Genomic DNA, 26097 nt, shown 5'->3' with positions numbered 1-26097 from the left:
GGCCAGAAAGTAGCTCACAGGAACAACGGAGGAAACACAGCAGCTGCAATGGCAGTCTCTGGACACAGATATGTCATACATTGCATTGGGACCAAGGAGACAAGGGGATGATAAGTGACACACACCAGAGAGCACGTTAACTGGAGGGGAAATTCCTCATTATTCTCCCGTGTTTGTTTGGGTGATATCAACTGTGGCTCTGTACGTAAAAGAAGCTGGGGCATATACATGCCTGCTGCTTTGCCCAAGTCACCACATGATGGTGCTATTAATTTTTTTTTTTTAGTTTATTCATGCGCGAAATCCCTGACGAATTTACATAAAAAGGTCATTTCAGAACACTGACGATGCAAAACAAGAGACCAAACGGTCCTGGGACTCATCAGCTGTCTGATCCAGACAGAACTGCACGGTGGCTTCCCTGCTTTGGTCAGCCTGGGGCTGGCTTCATCTCTGGAGCTTCTCTGGGTCTGACACAGTGACCTCCGGAAGTCCCTTATCTTGGATTTTTGCGGGGACTGCTCTCCACATGTCCTCTTCGCCTGCCGATGGCATGCTACCTCAGTTAGGCCAAAAGCATACACATTAATGTTAATTAATGTTAATGTTGTACATTAATGTTCATTTTCTGTTTCAGACAAATAATGTTAAATTCAATGAGCTGTTGAATATTACTTTACATTATATTATCGTCATTTAGCAGACGTCCCTATCCACTCTCATCCACTGTGTCTTACACAGGTTACAGTCCATTCATACAGTTGGATATTTACTGAGGCCATTGTAGGTTAGGTACCTTACCCAAGGGTACAACAGCAGTGCCCAGCTAGGAATCGAATCCAACAACTTTCTGGTTACGAGCCCCGTACCTTGTACTCTGCTGCCCACTTTCTCTTTCAAGCAACTCAATAATAGTAACAGTGATAATAAAAATAATATTATTAGTACTACTTACTACTGAGTGATGCAAGAGCGAGGCTTCATGAATTCCAGAATTGTGGGTGGAGCTATCATGTGTCATCAGTGATGTACTCATTTAAACTGATCAGACTGTTTTCCTTTGAGGTCATAGTCCATTGATTGGTCCACAGTCAATGGACTCCACCATCAGTACCACTACTAATTATTATAATTGCTGTTACTATTAAGTAAAAAAGCAGTTTTGTATGTGTGCAACAAGTGTGTCTTTGCAGGCTAGTGTAGTGTAGGCCTTCCAGAACAGGACTGACCAATCACACATGTTACAGAAAACACAGGTCTTATTGCTGACATAGCCTGAGCTGTGGGCTCAGCTGTCTGGTGGGGGAGGGGGGGCTTGGCTGTGTTAGTGGAGGGGTGCAGTAGGTAATAAGCTTTTACCCATTGTTCATAAATCCAGTCTTTGTCACATGAGGGGAAATAAATGTCTACAAAATGACTGAACAACCCCTTTCGTGCCACAGGGGAATGTCCTTGAGTTTTAATTACCCTGTTATTGTACAGATACTCCAGGATACAGGCGACTCGCTTTTTTTTTTTTGGGGGGGGGGGGGGGGGGGGGGTCTCTAGCGTCTTGAACAGTTTATTGATTTTGACTGCCAAGAGCAACATGCTTGTAAGATCTATTTAAATGTGTTGTGTGTTTTGGCTCGCTAAAACCTGTAAATCAGAGCCCTAAATCATCAGTGTAACGTGATCAAACAGCTCTTCGAGTGGATAGCCCTTTAGTGTGCTTCCAGCTGCATACTTCATCGTTACATTGGATAAAATCTTCATCGAATAAAAAACAAATACACTACAACGGGACTTGTGAGTCGGTTCACATTTTAAAAAAACTAAACAATACCACATCGTCGCCTGGACATATTTTGGAAAAAATGGCATGTGTTCTTTCAAAGAGGTATACACACCACCACATGTTCTCCATGTCGAATTACAGTGTCTGTCAAAAGAGTCTGATTCGACGAAATGTCTTGATTGTTTTTGGCTCGTGCTGGTTGACTTCGCTGAAATTGGACGCAATTAGATAAAATTGTCTAAAATTGTCTGTGCATGATCTGTGTGGTTGAAGGATTGTATACATTACTGAGCTGCCATCAAGACGGATAAGTGTCTTCGTGAGACGCAGAACGAGGAATCCGTTTTAAATCCTTTTGGATCAACTCTTGCCCCGTCTAGCAACAATGGAAGCAGCCTACAATGCGCGTGCGAGCTGCAGGAAAAGGGTTAAAAGTCACGTGGGAGCAGATGAAATTGTCACTCCTGCCCATAAAAAACTGTAATTTGAAGAAAGAGAACAAAGAAATCAGAGCGTATAAAACCCCCTGCAAGACATCTCTCCGTCACTCACTAGCTGCTGCTCGCTCCCTCCCTGCTCGCCTGAAGGTGGTCTTTCACTCAAGCGCACGAACGTTCCAGTCAAAGGATGATGCTGGCAACACAGATTCTCTCCGGAGCATTAGCGCTGCACTTAATAATTCTTTCCATACATTGCCTGCCAGTGCCCGAGAGGAAAAACACCAACAGGTACAAAGCCACGGCGGTGAGTGAATTACAATATTCAACGAGTCTTGCAATTCCCTCTGTTTTTAAAAGATGCTTCTTGATTTCTGTATGCTTGTTGCACACGGAATGCCAGCGTCCTTTGTGAAATCAAAACACTTATATGCTTCACATGGCCCTCATGAGGTCCCGAGACTTTCTTTTTCACCATCGTGGCTTGTAGAGGCTGGCTGAAAAGTTAATAATCTGAACAGATGTTGAGTTTATCAGTGGAGCAGTGTGGCCATTGTAGGGATACTGCCCGTTTAGAAATATTAGTTAAATGAACACGCAATGGAGCATGTAAGGTGCCGGTCCTGCAGAAATTAACAGGGAGAGCTGGGAAACAGACACAAAGAGAACTTTGCGATGGAATTTTTGGAACATCGGTTGCTGAAAATTTTCATTATCAATAAAAGCCAGTGTGCTGTACTCGAACGACAACTTTTCCGCACGTTTGCTCTTAGCTAAGGAAATTCTTTATCGCTTTTTAATTCTCGGTGTTACAAAGTACCGGCAACGAGATCTCTTCATCTAAGTCATCTGAACTTGAACTGAGCGTCCGAGTTTGAACAATTTTGCCAAGCAGGCATCGCATGCTTCCTTTATGAACGCATACAGCAACACAACCTTGCGTCGTTCGAATAGCAAAAACAGGGAAGGCACAATAAAAAAAATACCGAAAACGAGGAGATATGGATTTTTTTTTTTTGCACGTGGCTAGTCGAGAGTACTGCACACATTTTGTACCGTTGCACCGACCAACCTCATTCACTTGCATTTGGTGCTATGTATGCTGTGTGTTAGTCGATTTCATCGTAGTAGGCACAATAACGATGGAATTACTTGAGTGGAAGTAGCAATGCATGCTATATGTTTATAACCTTATAGATTCCAAAAAGCTCAATAAATGCCCATTGTAATTTATGTAATTTGGGATTAAAGGTATTCATTCTCATAGAACATTTTTAAAGATGGGACAAAATGGAACACACGCACATTTACCTGCCCATTCAGGTGCACAAATATTTATTTGCATCATGTACATTCGCAGAGTGCCCGGAGCGTAATAAAACACTGCATGTTTGGCAGCCGTCCCTTAACAGATCTCTGTATGACGCGCAGGCGTGAAGAACCTTGCCGCCAAAGCGTCCCGTGGCTTGTATCCCCGAGAGACGCCTCTCACATTTGAGTCGAACGATGTCTCTCCTGCCAAATTTAAGGTTGCTGTCAGCCTTCCACGGTCTATTAATTTCCGACAAGGCGCACTCGAACTAGGCGTTTTGTCAGGTAAAACACCTGGGCGTGAACAGCCTAGGTCAGTGGGTCTCCGAGGTATTCCCCGTGGGCAGGAAGCTCTAAAATGACTCCTTGGCTTTTTTTCCCCTCTCTCACCTGGAGCAGGCGATAGCTATTGTTGAACCTTTCTGCAGTGTTTTCAACAGGTGCCTCATTTTCATTGGCTGATTCTGCTTTTCTGAACAAAAGGGTTTGCATTTTTTAAGTCCTACAATTATGTTCAGGCACTCATGTCTTTTATGGCCTTGCGACACAAAATAAGAGCCTCGGAAAAACAAAACTGCACCTGAACGTTATATTTACGTCATATTACGAGCTCTGAGGGGGTACAGCCCTTGCCAGGAACATTTTTGGATAGCAAAGTATTACAAACAAAGGCTGCAAGAGGCAGCTGCACAGGAGACACAGTTATGGTCCACTCTGTTCTTGCTACCAGTGGAATCTGCATCAGCAATTTCAGCGTTTTGAAAATTTGAGCTCTATGTTTTGTCTCTTTGTGATTCTGGCCCGGGGAGCATAATCTGCAGTGTAGTCAATTTGTTCGCCATTGTTGACAAAAGAGAGAGAGCGAGAGATTATGCAGGCAGGGACAAGTCTGTCTGTGTGTGTCATCTGGAGAAAAGAGACACACAAAGGCCCTGTTAGCTGATGCAGGGGAAAAAAACGGAGGGAAAAAAAGATAACTGCGTGCGTGTCCGGGGAACCCTAAAGAAATAGAAATGACATTCCTCCTCATCTTCCTCCTCTGTTTTTTTTTCCCTACATGCCTTCTGCCAAAATAGCTTGGTGAAAAAAGGGAGTGTGACAAAAAATACAAAAAGTAAAACAGCAGGTCAGTTTGGGTTATAGGGTTCTCCCCGCACCTACTGCTACCTAAAGCTTCGCTTGACCTGGGCTGCACATTCTGTGGCGTAGCAAGCTTCAGAGTGCAATGGAATGCTCATTAAGGCACGACGGAAGCATGTTGTTGGTTAGTAACGTTTGACTATTACATCACACTTCAGAGAGTGAACCTAATTGCTTTTATTAGGGCTAAACCAAAATGTAATAAAACATTTAAAGGATGGGGAAATAAAATGATGAGCAGTTTGTGGTAAGCCTTTTTGTAACCACTGGTATTTTTTTTTTTAAAGAGGCACACTGAACAGGTCTGTCCTGGTATGTATAGCTTGTGTTTGGTGTCTTGAGAGTTGTTGTCATTTAAATAGGAGAGTGTAATGAATAGAAAGTTAATACACAAGCCAAACAATAGACTGAGTGAGTCAGATGGCTGAGGCCTGCTGCTGTGTTCACTGGTGCTGCTCTGTTTTCCTTCAGTTTTCAAAACAGTTCTTACCAAGTATGCAGATTTTTTTTTTTTTTTGGTTTTCAAAAACAAAGACTTGCTCTTTTCGGGTTAATGTGGTGTTAACTGAACTAGGGCCATCTGTGAATTGCTTAAGATGTATTTCTTCATGTCTCCAGGAAATAAAGAGTAATTAGCATTGCTAAGCATTAGCTTCAGATGCAGGTTAGGACAGCTGAAAGGACGCAGGACTGCAGATGTGGAAACACATGTAGCTGGGGGTTGCTCAGGCATATACTCCTTTAAGAAATCTTACAGATCAAAATCTGAGCTAATCAGTCATTTTTAAGCAAGCTGATACCCGTAGCTACATGTAATTATAGTTTAGCCTCTTGCACATTAATCTGGGGGGGCAGGGTGGGGGGTTGGGGGGGGGGGGGACGAGAACATCCCAGTTATATCAATCTTGCGCTTTCTGTTTATGGAGCAAAAGGTTATTATTTATTTCTTTTTTTGCAATATTCTCCAGATGTTATAGAAGTAGTGCCTGTTTTGTGTTCCACAGTGCCAAATTTGAAATCAATAAATGACTTCCCGATGTACATGAAAACCATTGAATGAGTGCATTGTGCAGTATTCAAGGTGGGGGATTTTGTTTGGGGCGAGATGTGATAACCGTATCTTTCATGGTTTACCTTAGGTGCATTTAGCTTAATCCCAGGAGGACGGCGAATATAAACAGTATTGAAACAATTAAGGATTCGCCAATTCGCCAGCACTGCTCACCATGAGGATGGTCAATGCTGTGTGAAGTGCATTCCCATGGACTGAATCAGAATGATTGCGGATGGGATCGGTCCAGCACTGCCATTGGTCCCACAAGTCACATGACACAGGTCATGTGAGGTAAAGGTGACATCATTAATTAAGGAGTCCCGGAGATGATTGTGAGAAACACGGAAAGCAGTGGGCCTTGAGTCCCTTGGGATGTTATTTAGGTGGGGAGATAAGACTGTTAACACTCCAAGGAATGAAGCATGTCTTTCACTGCCTTGATTTACTGATGGTGACTGATTTATTGGCTTAAGAAGATGAAGAGCCTGCAAACAAGGTATACGTTGACAGAGATGAATGTATCTTGGATCTCATCAACTAAATACCCTTCCTATTCCAGCAGTGCAATTTCTTCTTCTTTCTGCAATCAGTAAGTGTATACACCCACCAAGTCAAGCGTATCTCCCTCTTGGTTTTTACAAGTAAATATTTATCTAAGACAGATTTCCTCAGTCATAGACATTCTTTATCTGAAGTGAAGCTTACGTTATCTGCCAAGGCTGGCCTCAATTAATGGAAATGCAAATGTAGCAGATTTTCTATGTATCACACTGTTGCTCTGCAGCAGAATAGTGATTCCATGTACATTTTAATATGTAATAGCACATTTAGCAGACACTCTTATCCAGAGTAACTTACATTTTTTACATTTTATCCATTTATACAGCCGGATATTTACTAAGGCAATCATACGTTAAGTACTTTGCCCAAGAGTACAGCAGCAGTGCCCCAGCGGAGAATCAAACCAGCAACTTTTTGGTTGGCAATATGCATGGCAGTATTCTCTAAGGACTCAGAACAAGGGTGTCTGCCAAATGAGGATGGAATTTAATATGGTGACATGACCTCAACATTGAAAAAAGGAGTTTTCAGCTACACCTGCAGAGATATAGAGCCCGATGGAGTTGAAACCAGTGTGACTGATATGAACTACACATTATGAAAGCTTACAGCACTGTTGTGCAATTCCTTATGGTGCCACGGTTGAGCAAAAGACCAAAAATGGTGCAGAAATGATTTGTGATGTACCTTGTCTTCAAAAAAATGTGATCTCGGTGTCCTAATGACAATGTGAATTTATTGCTTAATATCCTGGGAACACTCATAGCATGGCCTGATGTAAATGCTGAAAGTGGTTTTTATAAATGTACCTGAACTGAACTCTGGATGTTGATGGGGCTGTCCTTCCAAAACTTGGCCTGTGCGCCGACAGCTGAACGCAAGGTGTAGACTGGGCTCATGTGCCCATGTACTACTTCCAGGACTTGAGTGATTGTGTTTTGCACCAAGAGAAGCCTGTTGAGGAGGGTGGAGAGGGGTTTACTTTTAGTGGTAGTCCTGCTTGGACTTGTCGAATCCCCTCTGTGGGGATACAGCTCCATCAGATTCTCCCAGCGTCCCTCTGAGAGCCTGTCTTTGCTGTATCAAGAAGCTAGATGTGTCTCTACTTGAATTGGATTCTCCCGCCCACCCCATCTCCATCCCACCCCCATAAATACACACGAACCCACTCATGCATAATAAATTGAGCCCGATAAATTAAGCCCAAGGCTTGATCAGTAAGCACCACATAAGTGGTTTAGTTTAGTCTTTTTTTTCTTTTTCATTGTTTTTAATTATGCTGGATCAGCGTGTTGGACTGATGCTGGAGTTGGTGATGTGTGCAGTGTTGAGTGGTCTTATCGCGGTTTCTCTGGGAGTCACGGTGGAACAGACAGCCGTAAAAGCTGACGCATCAGCCTGGCTCCACTCCCCAGTTGGGGGGGAGGGTGTGCAGGGGAATCTCCACCAGTCAGGTGATAAATATGTGTCAGTGGAACCAGACCCGCAACAGATCTGGGGCGCGCACTTCCAGGAGCCCAGAGAGTCTGCCGCAAATCACGGTGGTTGTGGACATCGTGGAACACCGAGTTGTAGCCACCTCTTCTCATACAGAGAGTAGGATGGTAGACATGGCTCGAGCGCTTGCTCGATCTTGCCGGAGAGCCACTGAGCTTGGACCGATCTCAGAAGTGCTCACTAATGTGTAAACCTGATGTGAGCGTTTGCTGCAACGCTGTTTATGCCTGTCACTGGCGTTGCCAGAAATGTTTGGTTCTTGCATCTTTGCTTTGGAAAAGCACCAGGCAGGTGCTTTCACTTGTTTGCAGTTTGGCAAAGCTACACCGGCACTGACAGCCCGTGACATGCTTTGCTCCTTCAAGTCGCATTGGCCCCAAACAGAGACACACCTTAGAGACAGGTCAGGACAGCAGCCGTATGGTAGGGACTTTGACCTTTGACCTGTTGGGGAATTCGATATGGCACTGTGTTTTCATTGGCCCACCTGGCTGGTTCAGGCTGGTTGTCTGAGCTAACAAGAGGTAGGGGGTAGGAGAGGAGACGGTCGGCACAGATCCCGCTGGCCTGACTGCTCGGCTGTAACATCAGCTGTTTGATTTGCTCAATCCCTTTCATTTGGCCAGCTACCCTACTGTACAGCCTGGATGTACTAAGCAGTGCAGTGTAGGAGCAGCACGTATGCACATCAACTGGCAGTCCGCACGTGAATTGGAGGTGAGAAAAAAAAAATCATAACCACCCCAAAGAATGATTGGCATAACTACAAAGCCTACTTATTAGCACCTTTGTTTAGAGCAGCAGCCACGACTGGGGGGGTGGGGGGGTTGGGGGGGGGGGGGCATGTTTCAGGAGTGGAGCCAAAGCCTCATCTCCTGTGTCGGCTGTTTTTAATACATTCTTACTGGGAGCAGTAAATTCTGTCAGGACCTGTCCTCTCTTTGCTGCAAATGGGATGGCTGCCATTCCCCTGCAAACTGTCAAGCCGAAAAACACCTGTTTGATTGATTTGTGAATTAGACCTCTACTTACTGTATGTTCACGACTCTTCGTTGAAATGGGGCGGGGGGGTAATCCCTTGTTGGATACTAAAGAAAGTGTGAGGGGTGTGGTCTTTGGTACCCCCTGCCCAGAATGCATTTGTACCAGGGTTCCTTTGCCGGTCCACCTACTTGGCATCACTGTTTTTTGGGTTTCGCTTTAGACCTGGTGCCTGCTGCATCTCGAGAGGCAAACGGATGAGCGTTTGAACAGTGAGGGTATCTGTGAAAGGCCTCTCGGCCGCTGTAACCTGAATGACACAGATGTCCTGAAGTGGAAACCAGTTATGTATGAAAGAAAAGTACCAGATGTTAAATCATCTGGGGAGCTCTTATGAAAAAAATGCCCGAGGGAGGTTTGCACAGTACGTCTGTGGCCCTGCAGTTTGACTCCAGTCCTGACAGCCTGAATTATCTGGGTATGATTAGTCCTTTTCATTTCATGGGTTTTGCCTTACCTGGAAATACTTATCAGAATTGTGTGTGTATGTATGTGTATGTGTGCATGCATGTGTGTGTGGATGTGTGTGCGTGTGTGTGCATATGTGTGTATGTGTGTGTGTGCTTGTGCGTGTATGCAATGTACATGTGCGTGTGTGTGTGTGCGTGTGTGTGTATGTGTGTGTGCGTGTGTGTATGTGTGTGTGTGTGTGTGTGTGTGTGTGTGTGTGTGTGTGTGTGTGCATGTGCGTGTGCGTGTGTGAGCTTGTGTGGGAGGAAGAAATATGTGGAATATGGGAATTGGCCTCTTTCCACACAACATAAGCATGCTGTAACACTGTGGATGAGTTTCTGTAGCACAATACCTGAGCCCAGAAGGTTGTGAGTTCAAATCCTGGGGGCTGTACCCTTCAGTGAAGTAGTTTACTCAACTGTGAGGGTGGGCAACAAGTCAAATGTGTGCAGGATACATGTGTCTCCTCAGGAAATGAACAGCATGTTCTTCCCTTATGTGATCCTATGAGATGGATCACGGCATGAAACTGAAAACATAACACAGAGAGGAAGGCATCTCAGGTCTCTGCTTTATTCCAGGAATCCTTCAGTGCTTCATCTCACTGGCCCTGCAGCTCCCCGATGGCCTCATCCTACAGAATAGCTAAACACGCCCGAGCATAGTCTCTCTTGCACCACCAAACTGTACAGTCGTTAAAAAAAATCCCACCAAAAGAAGAACCCGAGCATCAAATAGTTTCGTGTTGTTTTCATCGTCGCATCAGGCACACTTGTACGATCTCAGAAGCTGAGGTTTGCCACGCACAAACACACCTTGATATCGAAGGAGGATCTGTGAAGAGCAAGCGAGTCAGGGAACCAATGCAAGAGCGAGAGCGAGAGGTCTTCACTCTGTTTCAGTCCACACAGATGTGGCACCTGAAAGAGGTGAAGAAGTTGACAGAAAGATGAAGGATAAGATTGAGCCTCTGGGGAAGGCTTCTTTCTCTGAGATATGGAAGAGTCAGTCAAGATGGTGGGATAATTCCGTGCCCTTGTATGCAGTCTACCCTTTAGCATACTGCACAGACAGTTTGACGCTGAAAAACATTCCTTTATTTTAGCTGGTATCCAGTCTCCTCTGATGTTGCCTTTCTGCACGTTTAATCTCAACCTGTCTGTCTGGCTAATTACAAGCTCTGTATCTTCCATTTTTTATCTGTCCTTAACCCTAACGTAGAGGCTGCATCAAACCCCTTTTTGAGTACATTTTCTGTTTATCTGAAATATAATATGCCTAAAGTACGGATGGGGTGGAAATATTTTTCTCTGTAAAGGCTGGGGGAGGGGGAAGAGACAACAATCAGAAAAAAAATTCCAAAATTTTACAGCGGCCAAACAGCAATGGAAGCACATTATGTAACCCTGTGCCTTTCCCTGCTCCAATCAGTTTTTTCTTCCCTAACAATTAGTGCAGCTATTTCCTCTATGCTCGGTAGGGGAAAATGGGCTATAATAAACATTTAAGATTATGAGGAAGCTGTAAGCTCTGTGCCATTTCCCATCATGCACTGCCTTGCTGAGAGTTATGGGGTCTGCCCAGTTTATAATGACAGTTTATGAGAAAAAGTCTGTTTACTTGTGTGTTTCCCTTTCCCTGCAATAGTGTTGCAGGTTCACGTAGCCTGAAATCTAAGAGAATAGATAGCCTTCCTAAGAAATTTGTAGATGCCCTTTAGCAACACTCTGATGTCTCTTTGTTGGATCTTGTCTGTCCATTAGGGATGGCTCCAGAAGTCCCATCAGTACACTCTGAAAAAGAGGGGCAAACCAAACCACCCTCAGGACACCCTGAAGGTGAAAGAGGGCTCCTATGACAAGGATGACCCTACAGGGACCGCCTTCCTGAAGAACGGCACCAAGTTCTGGAACCGGCCCCGCTGTGGCGTCCCAGACTACCCCGCGAAGAAGGGGGCAGTGTTTGCCGGCCGGCAGAGGCAGAAGAGATTCGTCCTGTTCGGGGGCCGATGGGAGAAGACTGACCTCACCTACAAGTAAGGGCTGCCTCCGCAGGGTGTGTGCTTGCAAAAAATGTCCCGCTGTTATTTGTCCATTTCCCGGGCTGAGTGGCTACACTTCCATCAGCTGTGTTCACAGGTCACTCATCAGAGATGCGTCCCATGAGTATGAATACTTTCACCCCTACGCTCCGCCCCAACAGAATCATTTGTGCACAACCTGCTCTGACATCACCTGATGCATTCCATAGCTCCCCATCAGGGAAGCCTTGTTTATTTGATACAGTAGAGCAGCCAACAAAGACTTTGCAGGAGGAGATTTTTTTTTTTGAGTGACTGACTGAGACGTGTAAATCAGTGTCAGACTGATCCCCCCCCATCCTCCTCATTCATACGCACAGACTGGTGAGTTATTCCCCAGGTTAGACCACCCAGGTTACCTCTTATCAGAGGGCTCCTTTCCACTGGAGCCAAAGAGACATAAAAGCGCGAATCTGGGGTGGAGTGCTGCATCGTCACGCGGTCACGTTCTCTTGACTGCGGTAGCCCCGCCTCTGACTATAGCTCCGCCCTCCCCTTCTCAGAACTCGCTATCCACCTCACAAGTCTCCTAAAATGCCTCTGGTGCACCTCTCCACCCAAGAGCTCCGCTTTTCTTAGCTCTCATCTTTGTAAGTTCCCCTCAGGTTAACGGTTCACTGACATTATAAACCTGTGGAGATCAGTAGAAATTCCTTGAGGTGTCGTTAGCATGTTTTTTGGAGAGGCTCCTGCTTTCTCTTTGGTCTTTTATCACTTGCTGTGGCTTCTCCCCAGACTTGATTTCCTAGGAGAGGTACAGTTATTTCCATCATCTGATTGTAACTGGTTTCCTCTTGCATTTCTTGCAGACCTTCTCACCACATTAAATTTGACTTAAACCTGTCCTCTTTTTCATGCCTCCTCCCTCATCCTCTTCTCTTGACCTCTCTGTGTCTCTGAAGTGCATCAGTCGTACCCCATCCCCTTTTTCTAAAATCCAAGGAGTGACACTTGACCCCTTCCTGTCTCTCTGATAGCATATCTTCTCACTCGTGCTTCTTCTCCTGATGTAACGTCTACAGAATGTGTCCCTTTTAATGACGTATTTAACACAGCTCCTTGTTCTGGTTTTGACCCTCCTTCCCCTCCTTGTCAGTCTCTCTACTTACATGCTACATCCTCGTCAACTCCTAGACAATTCTGTGCCTCAGGTTCAGCTCTTCTCCTTTCATGTCTTGCAGTGCCCACATTTGCTTTCTGTTCACTTCAAAAACCCTTGCTGTTGCTTACCATTAAGTTCTGATGTCAACCTAATAATTCTCCATTGGATCATTTTTTTGCAACCATGTTTTGTATCTAATAACAGTGGACCCACATAGTTAACAGTACACAGATTTCAAGCAAAACTTTGAGTCTCACATTTTTCTTAATTCAATAAAGTCTTTTTTTCTTAACATGAGACTTCAGACTACTGATCCTCTTGCCAGTTCCTTCCCTTGTTATGAGTAAAGTACAGTGAACCAAAAACCAAAACATTTTCACTGACTTTTGATTGACACCATCAAACTGTGATGACAATCAAGATGTTTCTTTACAAGCCTCCCTCCCCTGAAACAAATTAGCTCTAAGGTTCTATTGTCTTGTCTTCAACAAGGTTCTATTAAAAATAACTGCCCACCTTTCATTCAAGTATGCTTGCTCAAATCAGCACTGTAGCTGTTAAACAAAGTAGTTTAGTAGCTAAGTAACACGATTTGGATATTAGGCTGTACCTCAGTTCAATTCAAACAAATATTTGATAAGGTAGTAAACCATTGTCATGGTGCCAGTTTTCTCAACAAAAAAAGCAGAATGCCGCAGTATTGTTCTAAATTTCAGTGCACTTGCTGAAAAAATGAGATTTTAGAAAACATTGTTTGGTGCATTATTGAATTACGTGATTTTGCCAGGTTGTTATGATGTAAAGATGTACTGAATTCCACTGCATCTGCTGATAAAACATGAGCTTTTCGAAAACATTTAGTTTGCTCAGAACAATTTTTTTTTGTTCTGAGGTTTCTGTGGTATAGTTTTCGTGACACCTTATCGGGTCAGAGATCGGGTCAAACCCATTTTTACTCACACTTGGAGCACCAGAGAAGGGATTTCTGGCGAAATGCTACAGGAAGAGCTGCTCCGGATAAATAAACGTTTTCGTAAATTACGCCACACTGCATGAATCCTTCCTGTTTTTTCCAAGTCCCTCTTTCTGGCAGAGGTTTTCTTTTTTTTATCTCTGGTGGGGGCTTCGGTGAAAAGAGCAGAGCACTTGCACCACAGGGGTAAGGCACGCTCATCACATTTTTACCCTCAGTGAAAAAAAAAGAGGGTTTCTGCCGCAGTGAAAGAGGCCGGTCCCCCCCCCCCGTGTTTTTACAGCGGCTCATTCAGAGACGCTCTGTGTGGAGCGTCTGGGGCCTGTTGGCAGGCTATGTCGCCGTCTGTGTATGCGCTGCTTAATGACGGCTCTTTCACAGTGTAATGGCTGTGGAAAACTCTTCTGACAGAGGAGAGCGGGGGGGGGGGGGGGGCATCAAAAAAAAGCCACAAGCTAATGAGAGTCTGCGAGCCCTCGGGGCGATAAATCTGTCCCAGCATGCATTGTGAAAGGGGCTGAGCCAGGGATGGGGTTAGCCGGTGCCATTCCCGCGTTCGGGCTTGTAAGTCCTCCAACGACCTCCCAGCACCCCCCGCCCCCCCCCCGAACACCACCTTAATTACGATACCCCGGTGAATAGATGGATACTGAAATTGATAGCCATTGTGTCTGGTATCCTGGCACCAACCGAAAGTGCCCCAAGTAGGACACGGCTTTCCCCCAGCGGGACTCTGGGTAAGGAGCCCCAGCGAACATGGAGAGCAGGCGCTCGGTGAATTATTATTTCATGCCTGTCAGGCGCGTTTTGTGGAGTTCAGTTAAAAAAAAAAAAAATTTAAATAAAAAAATTATGATTTTTTTAAAAATAATTAAAAGAATGGTCTCACGTTAATGGAGCTTATAAAAATCAAATGTTAACAGTCTCAGTTGATAATATGTGGAAGCACAAACGCAAAGGGTGATCTGATTTATAATTTCACTCACTGCATTGCAAGGTGGACTTTGATAATGTACTCTATGTCTACAATGAGAAGAGAATATCATGGATTTAAGTAATTTTACTACTGTTCTAGAACTGATACTTTATTTATAATTTACATGTACTGTATGTGGTGGGGAATATAATAAATAAAAACTGAAGTCAGTGATTTAAGACTTTTTGTTAGGGCCAAAGTGTGTTCTAAGGTAATCTAGGTAATCTAAGGTAAAGCAATTGAATTCACTATTTAAGGAAAATTCATAAAGAAGAAATATATCAAGTCTATATAGTCAGTCGTATCGGTTCTGCGCGTGTGGATTTCATTGCCGCGGGAGATATGACTTGAAACGTCTTCTTTATTATTGTTCAGCTGACAAAAGGCTGGCTCCCAAGTTTATTCCATGGAGACAAACCGCACACAATATCACAGGCTACAGAATGCGTATTGTCTGCCGCAGTGAAAGGGTTGTTTTGCCATTGTGTATTAACCCTGGTATTAAAGAGCCTAACTGCTGAGAGATGTTTGCGTTGTGCGGTCATACCTTTCCTAATCTGTAATCCCTGAGATGATACTGGGGTTTGTCTGTTTGAACCTGCCAGCCATGCTGGGTGGTAAAGGCGAGGGTTGCGCCAGCTCCCGACAGCTGCTTTTCGGCTCTGCAGCAGGGCTGGGTCGGACGCATGGGTTTCTCAATGCCGGGGATTACCCTGAGCTAACCCCAGAGGCCCCAGGGTTCACAGGAATTCCAGTGAACGCCACTCACCCATGTGCCTCTGTCACAACAGCAGAGGATTGTGGGTAATGTTAGACTCGGAGTGCAAGAGAGGTCACAGGTCTGCACTGTTGGTGGTCTCTGACACCTGTGTGTGTGTGTGTGTGTGTGTGTGCGTGTGTGTGTGTGTGTCCCAGGATCGTCCGTTTCCCCTGGCAGATGAGTGAGGACAAGGTACGCCGGGTGCTGATGGAGGCCCTCCGGGTGTGGAGTGATGTTACCCCACTCACCTTCTCTGAGGTCACCAGCGGGAAGGCTGACATCATGATCGACTTCACAAGGTAATGGGGGGCATGGATATGGCAGTGGACCTATTACTTTTGGGTAACACTCAGACACAAGTCAAATGTGTGTTCATGTGTTTCTCAGACACATGTCACTTTCAGACTGCAGAAAGTTGTATGCTATGACTTGCTGTTCTGCATTCTGATTCTATATTGTGTGAGTCTCTGTGAGGCTGGCATGGATTGCCGGGTCCACCAAATGAAGAGATGAATGACTACTGTCTACAGTACATAAATAACTCCTGATATTTGGGTCAGCTGTTAAGATGTTACACAGTTAAACATGTTTTGGCAGTAGATAAAATCAGCGAGATTAAATGGGGACCAGCTGCATATGTAACAAACCACAGAACACGCAATTATTCAATATGCAGTCAGAGCCAGCTGCCTATAATTAATAATAACAATACTAACAATCAGAGCTACAAGCCATGGTAGTCAATTCATTGTGCAATAAATATATAGGGAAATCCGTCTGAAACACAGAGAATGCTATTTGTTTCAGTGCTCTGTCTGTGGATGTAAGCCTCTGAGCCTTAAGTGCTGGAAATATGTCTCCTTGACTGGCTTTTTTCCACACTGTAATAGCTCTGTAAAGAGAGATTTCTGTCTCAGTGCACAAACACAAAACCCTTTTTGAGTGTTAGGAGGGTTAGAATGATGTCAGCCAGGAGGGTGAGTCTTAAGCTGCCCTGTTGTTAGAAATTTAGCCCCTCGACAGCAGCTGTAAAGAGAGGACCAACAGTTCATTATCCCCGCTAAAATCCGCCAACACAACGCGGTGAATACACACCATCGGGAGGTTTGCGTTATAGTGTCGATCTTATGGTGTAACCTGCAGGTGCGTAATTAGGGCTGACTCCTCTGTAATGACTCTGACTCCTCTGTAATGACTCCACTTCACTGGGGTAACTTTTTTATCAATACTTGTTTTCGATTCTCAGAGCTGGTGTAGAAAACATTTTTTTTTTCTCTGTTTCAAAGTGCTAGTGGTCTCTGTGGACAAATTTAATATGACAGAAAAATTTCTGCACAGCTCATTTACAAGACAACACTCACAAGCACATTTCCTACTTGTTTAACAGCATTTGACTGCATGTGAGTGCTTGTGTGTCTTTTCTTTTTTTTTTTTTACATGCCAAAAGCCACCACATGCATCAAAAGAGAACCCACGTTTCTGTTTTTATTTCTTTAAGCATTCTCATGCGTGCCCCGGATCCCATTATCCCTCATGTGGCTACTTTGAATCTGGGCACATCATTGGCTAACTGCTAGTCTGCAACAGCAGCAGAGCATGGTTGGCTGAATTTCCCATGGGGGGAGGGTGGGCCTAAAGCTGGCTGGGATTGCTTCAGCCCCTGCTGCAGTAGCACCTCCTCCCGGTTGACACAAGCGAGTGATTCTCCCAATCAGTGCTACATCGTCACGTTAAATTATCATTTAGCAGACGCTCTTATCCAGAGTGGCTTACTGTACATAGGTAGGCAATTTTGTGTTAAGCACCTTGCCCAAGGGTACAATGGCAGTACCCCAGTGGGGAATCAAACTAGCAACCTTTTGGTTACCGCTACACCCCAACAGAGGAGGGTGAGGCCTGTAAAGTGTATAAAGTGGCACCTGGGTTCCAGGCTAGGGTGGCCCTGAGGATTTGTCTTAAATCTAAGAAAGGGATTTGATCCAATCAGTGGATTGATCTCTAAACACCTCATGAATATATTACCTGTCATACGGAAGGAAATAGCTTCACTTCAACATTTTCACATGTACTGGGGAGGGAACTCTAGCTCTCCAGGGGCTGGGGGAGGGAAAATCAAATCATTACTAGCTGCTGATTTTGACTTTAGATACAATCAGCCTGCGTCGCTCTTATGATTTAGGTGTGAATGTTGCTCAGACAGTGTCCGCCTCTCAGTATCTCAGTAGAGCTGAGTACACAGGAAATGTGTTCTCTTTTTCAGCACTGATTCCCAGGTCCTGAACTTGTCTTCTGTAGAAAAAGGAAAAGTCATCTTAAATGACTATAAATGGGGGGGGGGGGGGGGGGGGGGAGTTAAGAGAAACATATGTGAAAGCCTTTCTGTAGCCACGAAGCCGCCCCTTGTTAAAGCCTGTACAGAGCAGCTGCATGAAGACAGCACTGAAAACGAAGGGTCTAAACCCCCCCCCCCCCCCCAACACCCCCAGATGACTCACATACACACACTAATTAATTAAATTAAAGTGTTGGAGTTTTCACTATCAGTGTTTGTCTTCCATGATGTCTTCTTTCGTCTTGATCGCGGAGACCTCTGCGGTTGTGAATGCAGCTGGCAAATATTCAGGGCACGGAAAAAAAGGCTCTTCACTTTTTAATTAAACACTTCATAACAAACTTAATGTCTGTGTGTGTGTTTTCTGTCAGGGATAGTTGGTAGGGAGACAGAGTCCTCTTCATCTTCTGATACTGTATTTTCTCCCCTGTTGCTACTTGGCATAGTTTTTTGTCCTTGTAAGTTAGTGCATTATTGAAATGGCTTACCAGAGGCCTGCGCTCAAATGATCTTCTTATCATTCATTGTAGGTCTACGTAACATTATTGTCATTTAGTAGATGCTCTTATCTAGAGGGACTTACATTTGTTACAGTTTTAAAATGCTACCCATTTTAAAATTGTAACAAATTGCCTCAGGTGGATATTTAGTGAGGCAATTGTGGTGGAAGTACCTTGCCCAAGCGTATAGCAGCAGTGCGCCTGCAGGGAATTGAATCAGCAACCTTTTAGGTATGAGCCTTGCTCCCTTCCACTATACCACACTGCCAGTCTAATCTCAGCTTGTGTCATACATATTATCCATTTATGCATGTGGATATTTACTGAAGAAGTTAATGTTGGGTGCAGAGGGATCCAAGCTTTCACCCTCCTGGTTGCCAGTCAGGGCCCCTAATCTCATGTTGCAAAACACCACCCCGTCAAGCGATGTTCTGTCCACTGTCAGTGTTTTCGTTCACATGAGCAAAGCAGCAGGAAATATCCAGTACCGTGCAGTTCTGTGAGCCACAAATACCACCCAAGCATTGGTATTTCTTTTTGTGCGTGTGTGTGGATTATGCTTCCACCTGCCAGCAGTGCTCTCTGCCTAACCCAGTATGGCGCTCAGGTAAGGTAGGAGTTACCTGGTGCCTGGGGGGCACAGGTAGCAGGATAAAAACACCTCTCCACGCCCTTCTACGAAATGCAACCCGTGTTCTTTTAGGTTACTGCTTACGAGGCAGCTTGGTTGCACGCCAATGCGCTCCCTCACTCCCTCCGGCTCCTCTGATCTCTGATTGAGATAGCACCGTGGTGAAAATAGTGTCACAGGAGTTAAGGCAGGAAAACTCCAGGATGAGAGATTTAACCCTGTCGTAGTTGAGGTTGAGGTTTTTTCTGATTTGTCTCTTGCACCTGCGCTTAAGGTATTGGCACGGAGACAACCTGCCCTTTGATGGCCCCGGGGGAATCCTGGCGCATGCTTTCTTTCCCAGAACGCACCGTGCGGGCGACATCCACTTCGACTACGATGAAACGTGGACCGTTGGCAACAGCATGGGTAAGTACAGTGAAAGCAACTTCAAACGACGTATTCGCCTGCCCCTCCGTAGCAAACCGCAAAGCTGGTCCCAACACGACAGGCTGGGGTTGCAGGGGAAAGAATTACAGTAGAGTTTGCTTAGCAGACGCCTTTATCTGTAACAATTTACATACTGTAGCTCATAGTTTTTACATGTCGTGCATTTATACAGCTGGATATTCAGTGAGGCAGTTTGGGGTGAATACCTTGCCCAAATACACAACAGCAGGACTCCCCCTTTGGGTTACAAGCCCTGCTGCATCAATCCCGCAGCTAACGCCGATCGTGCCGCTGTCACATAGCAGAACCTCACCTCTTAAGAGGAACCTTAGGTAGAAACTCTGATTTTGCGCCTTGCTCAACGCCGGCAGGTCTAGCTTTTCGCTGTACCTGTGCCCCGACTGATGTGTGTGACTGGAAAAACACTGCAACGTCACACACTCCCAGCTGTGCAGATCGGAAGTCTCTCTCCAGATATGGAGAGATGTGTAGACCCCGCCCCCCCCCAGCTTATGTTCATCATTCGTGATTGTAAAGGCATGATGGCCCTGTTCTGCCCCCCCCCCCCCCCCCCCCCCCCCACCCCGCTGCAGGTACGGATCTTCTCCAGGTGGCAGCGCATGAGTTCGGTCATGTCCTGGGCCTGCAGCACTCCATGGTTCCCGGGGCGGTGATGTCGCCCTTCTACAGTTTCTCCTACCCGCTGCAGCTGAGCGAGGATGACAAGCAGGGTATTCAGTACCTGTATGGCCCCCGGAGGACCACGGCGCCCCACGTCAGCACCGAGACCAACGAGATCGACGTCGGCACAGTGAGCACGCCCCCCCCCCCCCCCGCAGGGTTCCTCTATACACTGGAAATATAGGAATACAGACATCCACTCACTCATGCGTGTATTACTGTATGCCAGTGTGAGATACATTATGAATGTGTAAAGTACATCACTTCCGCACGTTGGTTCTCACAGACGAGTACTCTGAATATCACCCACGTTAGCTGAAAGCACACAGCTGTGTTTATGTCTGTATATGAAAATTCATATTTAATATAGTTATTCATTATTATTTGTCATCATTAGTTTCTTATGAATACTAGTAGTATTTCCTGGGTGTACTTGATTACAGCATTATATATGACATTATTGTCATTTAGCAGATGCTGCTATCCAGAGCAACATGTTATCCATTTATACAGCTGGATGTTTACTGAGGCAATTGTGGGTTAAGTACCTTGCCCAAGGGTACAGCAGCAGTGCCCCAGTGGGGAATTGAACCAGCTTTGGTTATGAGCCCTGCTCCTTACTGCTATGCCACACTGCCATCCCAACAGCACAGGGACTTGACTAAAAGCCAAGGGGTGCGTCTTTACCCGCTGGTTTCTCTCTCCCGCTGAAGCCGGACGCCTGCCACACGGACTTCGACGCGGTGTCCATGATCCGGGGGGAGCTGTTTTTCTTCAAGTCGCGCTACGTCTGGCGCATCCGGGACGGGCAGCTGCAGGAGGGGTACCCCGCACTGGCGTCCCGCCACTGGAGGGGCATTCCCGAAAACATCGACGCCGCCTTTGAGGACAAGGCCGGGAATATCTGGTTTTTCCAAGGTGGGTGACGCGCCGGCTGCCTGGTGCTTTTGCGGTCCCCCCCCCCCCCCCGGGAGCGCAAGATCAGACAGGCTTCGGGGCAAAACCGAGTGGGTGAAACGCGACTTTGGATTGTTCGGGGTGCTGAGGCAGGCACTGCTTTTGTGGCTGTGAGCATCCTCTCGTTTGCTGAGCATCTGATGCCCTGAGGACACGAGGAAACTCCACACACCCCTCCCCACCTCATTAGACTCCCTGTAGAAACTGCACTGTAAATCACCCTGTGACAAGTGCATTACGTTAGGAGGGCATTATACCAAACAGAAGTTGATTCATTGAGTGCCAAACATCCTCTTGTTTGTGAAGATGTAAAACAAATATTGCCGTGATTCCGGAATCCGTAGGCTGCCAAACGTCTGCCCCCTGGAGTCCAAACACACCCCTGCCCTCTCACTGTGCACACTGCGCGCAGGTTTGCGAGGATCGCTGTTGTTCACACAGTTCCACTTCCTGCTCCAGAGCTCGGCTTCACTTTCCTTACCCGGGTGGTCCACTTATCCGGACCACTTAGCAGATTCCCATAAACAGGAGGGAGAGAAGTAGTAAAAACATTTACCAGGTGGGGACTAACGACTGCGGAAAGCTCTTTTGTGATGCAGCGTGGGCCTTTTGTCTGTTTGTGGGATTGGCACATCAACTGATTCCGTTTCTTTGCTGTATACTTACACTGTGACCGGCCCCTGTTCTCCACAGCTGAAGTCATATTGAGGTTTACACATGCTGAGGTAATACCAGTAGGGGGTAAATGCAGACACTTTCTGCTTGCGCACTTTATCCCGTCCTCACTTTCTCCTTGCACGTCACATGACTAGAAATATATTGTAGCCAATAGAATGTTGAATACAAATATGAGTACTATCTACAAATTATATATAAAACATATAGTAAGTAAAAATATTATGTGTGTGTGTGTGTGTGTGCGTGCAAGCACGCATGCGCAGAGGTGCTCCTGCAGTCCCCAGACGGCCCCTTGGCTGGCTCCGGTCCAATCGGGTGTGTCTTGGCAGATAGAGCTCAAGGGCTCAGGGCTTCCCCTTGACCCCTGTGCGAGTTTACACATCCAGCTGTGTTGCGCTAATGAGGGGCATGATGGGACAGGATGGCTGTGACCGCCCCTTCCATCAGCGCACACCCGGCAGCTTTACCTGTCTGCGGGAAAGAAAAATTAGCCCTTTGTTTCCCTTGCTGGGAAGCATGCAAGCCGACACCTGCGGCGGGATCCTGAGTCCCGCTGAGACCCGGATGCTTCAGGTCATGCCGTGTGACAGACACGTTGGCAGTGTACTGCCACGTCAGATGCATACTGCTCTCATCCCTGAAATCCCTTTTAGACTCTGTTCAGTTACACGTTTTGGAACTTTGGGCTGCTTTATTTTCATGTGTCTTAGCCAGTCTAAAGATTTTTTTCAGTTATGTTAAACTATGGTGTAAGCCAAGGGACTACATAAGTATTACATTTTCATTATATTACATACATTTAGCAGACGTTCTTGTCCAGAGCAACTTCCAGCACAACAGAACATGAGTGGATCCAGTCAAGTTAAATGAGCAACAGTGTCAGACCAGCCTAACAACACTCGCAGGCCAAGCGTCAAATGATCCAGATGTTATGTGTAAATCTGGAACGTCCAGGAGTTGGATTAGGTGGAGCAGCAATGACCGATGGCAATGTTTGTGTGTAGACAGAGGACGGAAGTTTTCCCTGGCATTCTGAGCATGTCCCGTACTGACTGATGTATGCGTGCTGTCCCGTTGCAGGCCAGAACTACTGGGTGTTTGACGCGGAGAGGCAGATCACCGGGCCAGACTCCCTGCAGAGCCTGGGTCTGCCGGTCTCCGACATCCAGGCTGCCCTCATGTGGGGCGAAGACAAGAGCCAGAAGATCTACTTCTTCAAGTCCGGGAGCTACTGGCGGTTCAACCCCCAGGAGAACCGGGTGGACACCGCCCACCCTCGCAACATGCAGGACTGGAGGGGCATTCCCAACGATATTGACGGTGCCTTTCAGGACCGATACGGTAAGCGCGTCCGCGTACTGTACCAGTCAAAAGTTTGGAAACGCCTACTCGTAGAAGGGTTTTTTCCCTTTACTTTTACTGTCTTCCACATTTTAGAATAACAGTAAAGATATCAAAAACTGTGAAAATAACAGGTCATTCATGGAATGGTCATGGAATTATACAATGACCAAAAAAAAGTGTTAAACAATTCAAAACTATGTTATATTTTAGATTCTTCAAAGTAGCCAAAATATTTTTTTAAATTAATATTTTTTACAAGAAATTCATATGTAGGCATCAGGTTTACTATTTATATTTGTCTAAAAAACAAATTTCAAGCTTTTACGCATAAGTCTTTAGATCAAAATGTCTTTCGACTGGTACTGTAAGCCAGCATTATTCCGTGTCAAGACTAACTCCCTTAGGTTTTTTAAGTCTATACCAGTGTGTACTTTTTACCTCAGATTAACAAAGTATGCTCTTCCCTCAGTCTTTCCTTTGGTGTCTAATGTTCAACAGAGAGTGAGCCCTGATTCCTGATTTTAATTACTGATCGGTATTATTGTTCAGCAGACCATTTAGATCATTTGCCTTTTGGTGTGAGTCATGTGGCAAACTTTTTAGTACATCAGTGCTGGACACTGATGAAATTTTGGGTTTCTACACATGTTTATGTTTTGTTATACCACTCATTATGATTGCTTTATACCATGTTGCTGACGTAACGAAACTTTCAACATTGTGGAAGCTACAAGCCACGCTAGTCTGCATTGTCTGTCACTAGTAGTATTGGCTTTGGCATTCTAAACCATGAAGTCCTTGAATTCATCATGTCCCCCTATGCCATTTCGTCTGGCTGCCGCTACTCTATATGCAGCATGGAAGCAGTCACGCGCGGATTATTTGTCAATGTTCATTCTGTGATACAGCGGCCAATCAAAGTAAAACCCCTAGTTTAAGCACCTGTTTTGTCAAATCAGGGTATGGAAATGCTATTCTGTCTCCTAAAATAACGCACATTAGCCCTTTATAACCAGATTGTTTTATTCTTGCACCCTTAACAGGATACGCCCACTTTCTCAGTGGGAGACATTACTGGAAGTTTGACCCCGTGGAAGTGAAGGTACTGGAGGGATATCCTCGCTATATCGGCATGGACTTTTTCGGCTGTAGAGCTTCCTAATCGTTTGACCTCCGCTGCCGTCGAAGGGCAGCATCACACCACACTGGCCAGGTGAAATACGTGCATCAGTCGCTTTTATGTGTGTGGCCTACTGGTGCTAACGTCGTCCGCCTGGCTCAGTGCAATGTCCTGTGAATTTAAAACAAAGTATCTCCACTGACGACCCATGTAACGGCCCACTCTCAATCTCCTTCTATGGGATAGACCTAACATTCAAACTAACAAACATTCTCACTTCATATTAGGTGAAACTCATCTTCTGCATCGAAAGGTAGATAAACTAGTTACCTACTTGGTTTGTAAGTAAGAAAGCCAGTACACAACGCATAATGCAGGGATTTCAATTGTGAATCTGTATCTGACCTTATTTATCTTGGCTTTGCTCTGGACCTCCGACAGTTTGGACATTACAGAACTCAAATGGTTTCTTCTCAGGAAAAAAAATGCACATTTGCATATGTAGCTCTCACCTCAGTTTTTGGACTTCCTGTGCAGCTATACTACTGTTTATTTGTGTTCATCATAAAGGGTTATGTTTTAGAGACTGGAACAGCACTGGATCCAAATCTGGCCCAAGCCATCTGCGAATGCAGTGAATCAATAACAATAACACATGCAACACCATGTAACGCGTCCACTCATGTGACAGGGTTATTTCTCAAAATAAAACACTTTGAAGAATTCCAGTGTAATTGTCCCAGTATAGCATGGGACGGGCTCTAACTGTTGCTGTTTCATTCCTCAAAGCACAACCTTTCAAATGTAGCAGCACAAGCGTACCTTAGCTGCGAGAGGGTACACATGTTTTAGGATTATGGTTGCAAGAGTGGTAACACTTTTTACAAATAAAAGGTGCTAAAATACATACGCCCACTGATAAACAGGGAAATTGTTCATGTCCGTCATTAAGCGTTTTTGAGTGCCTCTAGCGTAGCTGGTGTTACAGTTCTCAAAGGACATGATTGCCATACTCTGCACTAATCTATACATGAACAGATCAGTGATGATCAGTGATGCTCTCATCTTTATGTCCAGCTGTATATGAGGGAACAACTCAAACCGTGCATTTTAAGTCCTCAGGAACATGGCTTCTAAGAAAATCCTCTAAAGCAAGTAACTTTGAATTTTAAAAACAAATGTGTCCTCTTTCCTCGTGGTGCTTCCATTGGTGTCTGATGTTCAAGAGAAGAGAGTGAGCCCTAATTCCTGGCTTTAATTAGCGACTGGTATTATTGTCAAACAAACCATTTGGATCAGTTTGCTTTTTGGTGTGTGTGCCATGTGACAAAATCTGCAGTGCATCAGTGCTGGACACTGGTGGAATTTTTTTGGTTTTCTATGTATTTTTTTACACTGTGTTATACAACTCATTGTGATTTCTTTATACCATATTGCTGAGGTAAGGAAACTTTAAAACCTTGTGGAAGCCACAGGTCACATTGGTCTGCACTGTCATTGCACTGGTAGTACTGACTATACACTACACTTAAGATAAAATGTACAGCACCCAAACACTGTTATGTTAACCAATGATTCTCTTAGACGTAAGCCTATGTATCTCTGATCCTAACATAATCGGCTGTTTTTTTGTTTTGTTTTACGATTGTTTAACCCTAATATCATATTTACTATGTAAATACCAATGTATAAATTCTGTACAATATTTTGATACAAATAAAACTTCTGATTTCCTGCATTGTTCGTTAAGTTCTTTCAAATGTTTTCTCAGACATGTATTGTTCAGACGTGAACGCTCCGTGTGTTGAATGATTAAGAGTATTTGCTCAGATGATTACATCTTGGAACAATCATTGTTCCAATCAACAAACGGTAAATATACTACCTTTATTGTGCCAAATGTTTCATTACCGGAACTCTTGTTCAACTATTCTAAAAAACTGGACCGGAACTCCACTCCGGGAGAAGCGCAGAGCAGGTATCGCCTTTTCATGTACAATGTCCGTTTGTTGGACATTCTTTCGATTTTACCCAGGAAGACTGGATGACTCGTGCTATTCGGTCTATATAGTTCACTGAAGTAATTTCAGTTAAACTGTGAGGCGCCTGTTTTGCATTGATCCAAAAACTATACCCGTTGGTTTCGCTTATCTGTCAACACATACCGTTCAGTGATTGGTTCACGTAAGAAATAAATCGCAGTTTGTTTGGCTTACGTTTACATCCACGTGGAGGCTCTGAACAGTTCAGTCCGGCCTACAAA

The 26097-nt window shown here is 45.1% G+C and overlaps 1 protein-coding gene across 1 annotated transcript; it reads left to right on the top strand.

The window, feature by feature from the left end:
- Positions 1-2341: 2341 nt before the first annotated feature.
- Positions 2342-25482, top strand: mmp11a (matrix metallopeptidase 11a). Its single transcript, XM_036527596.1, has 8 exons — positions 2342-2521; positions 11035-11306; positions 15318-15461; positions 18900-19033; positions 19648-19865; positions 20449-20653; positions 22451-22711; positions 23758-25482. The coding sequence occupies exons 1-8, from the start codon at positions 2405-2407 to the stop codon at positions 23874-23876; spliced, it is 1470 nt and encodes a 489-aa protein (XP_036383489.1). The 5' UTR covers positions 2342-2404; the 3' UTR covers positions 23877-25482.
- Positions 25483-26097: the final 615 nt, after the last annotated feature.

Source organism: Megalops cyprinoides, chromosome 4, assembly GCF_013368585.1.
Source record: "Megalops cyprinoides isolate fMegCyp1 chromosome 4, fMegCyp1.pri, whole genome shotgun sequence".
Lineage (NCBI taxonomy): Eukaryota > Metazoa > Chordata > Actinopteri > Elopiformes > Megalopidae > Megalops > Megalops cyprinoides.
This window is presented reverse-complemented; position numbering and strand designations above follow the sequence as displayed.

Bases quoted from the DNA above. Each gene is read 5' to 3' on its own strand.
- mmp11a (XM_036527596.1), top strand. From the start codon at position 2,405: ATGATGCTGGCAACACAGATTCTCTCCGGAGCATTAGCGCTGCACTTA. The intron at 20,654-22,450 runs GTGGGTGACGCG...GTCCCGTTGCAG, and splicing joins GAATATCTGGTTTTTCCAAG to GCCAGAACTACTGGGTGTTT. The intron at 22,712-23,757 runs GTAAGCGCGTCC...CACCCTTAACAG, and splicing joins TGCCTTTCAGGACCGATACG to GATACGCCCACTTTCTCAGT.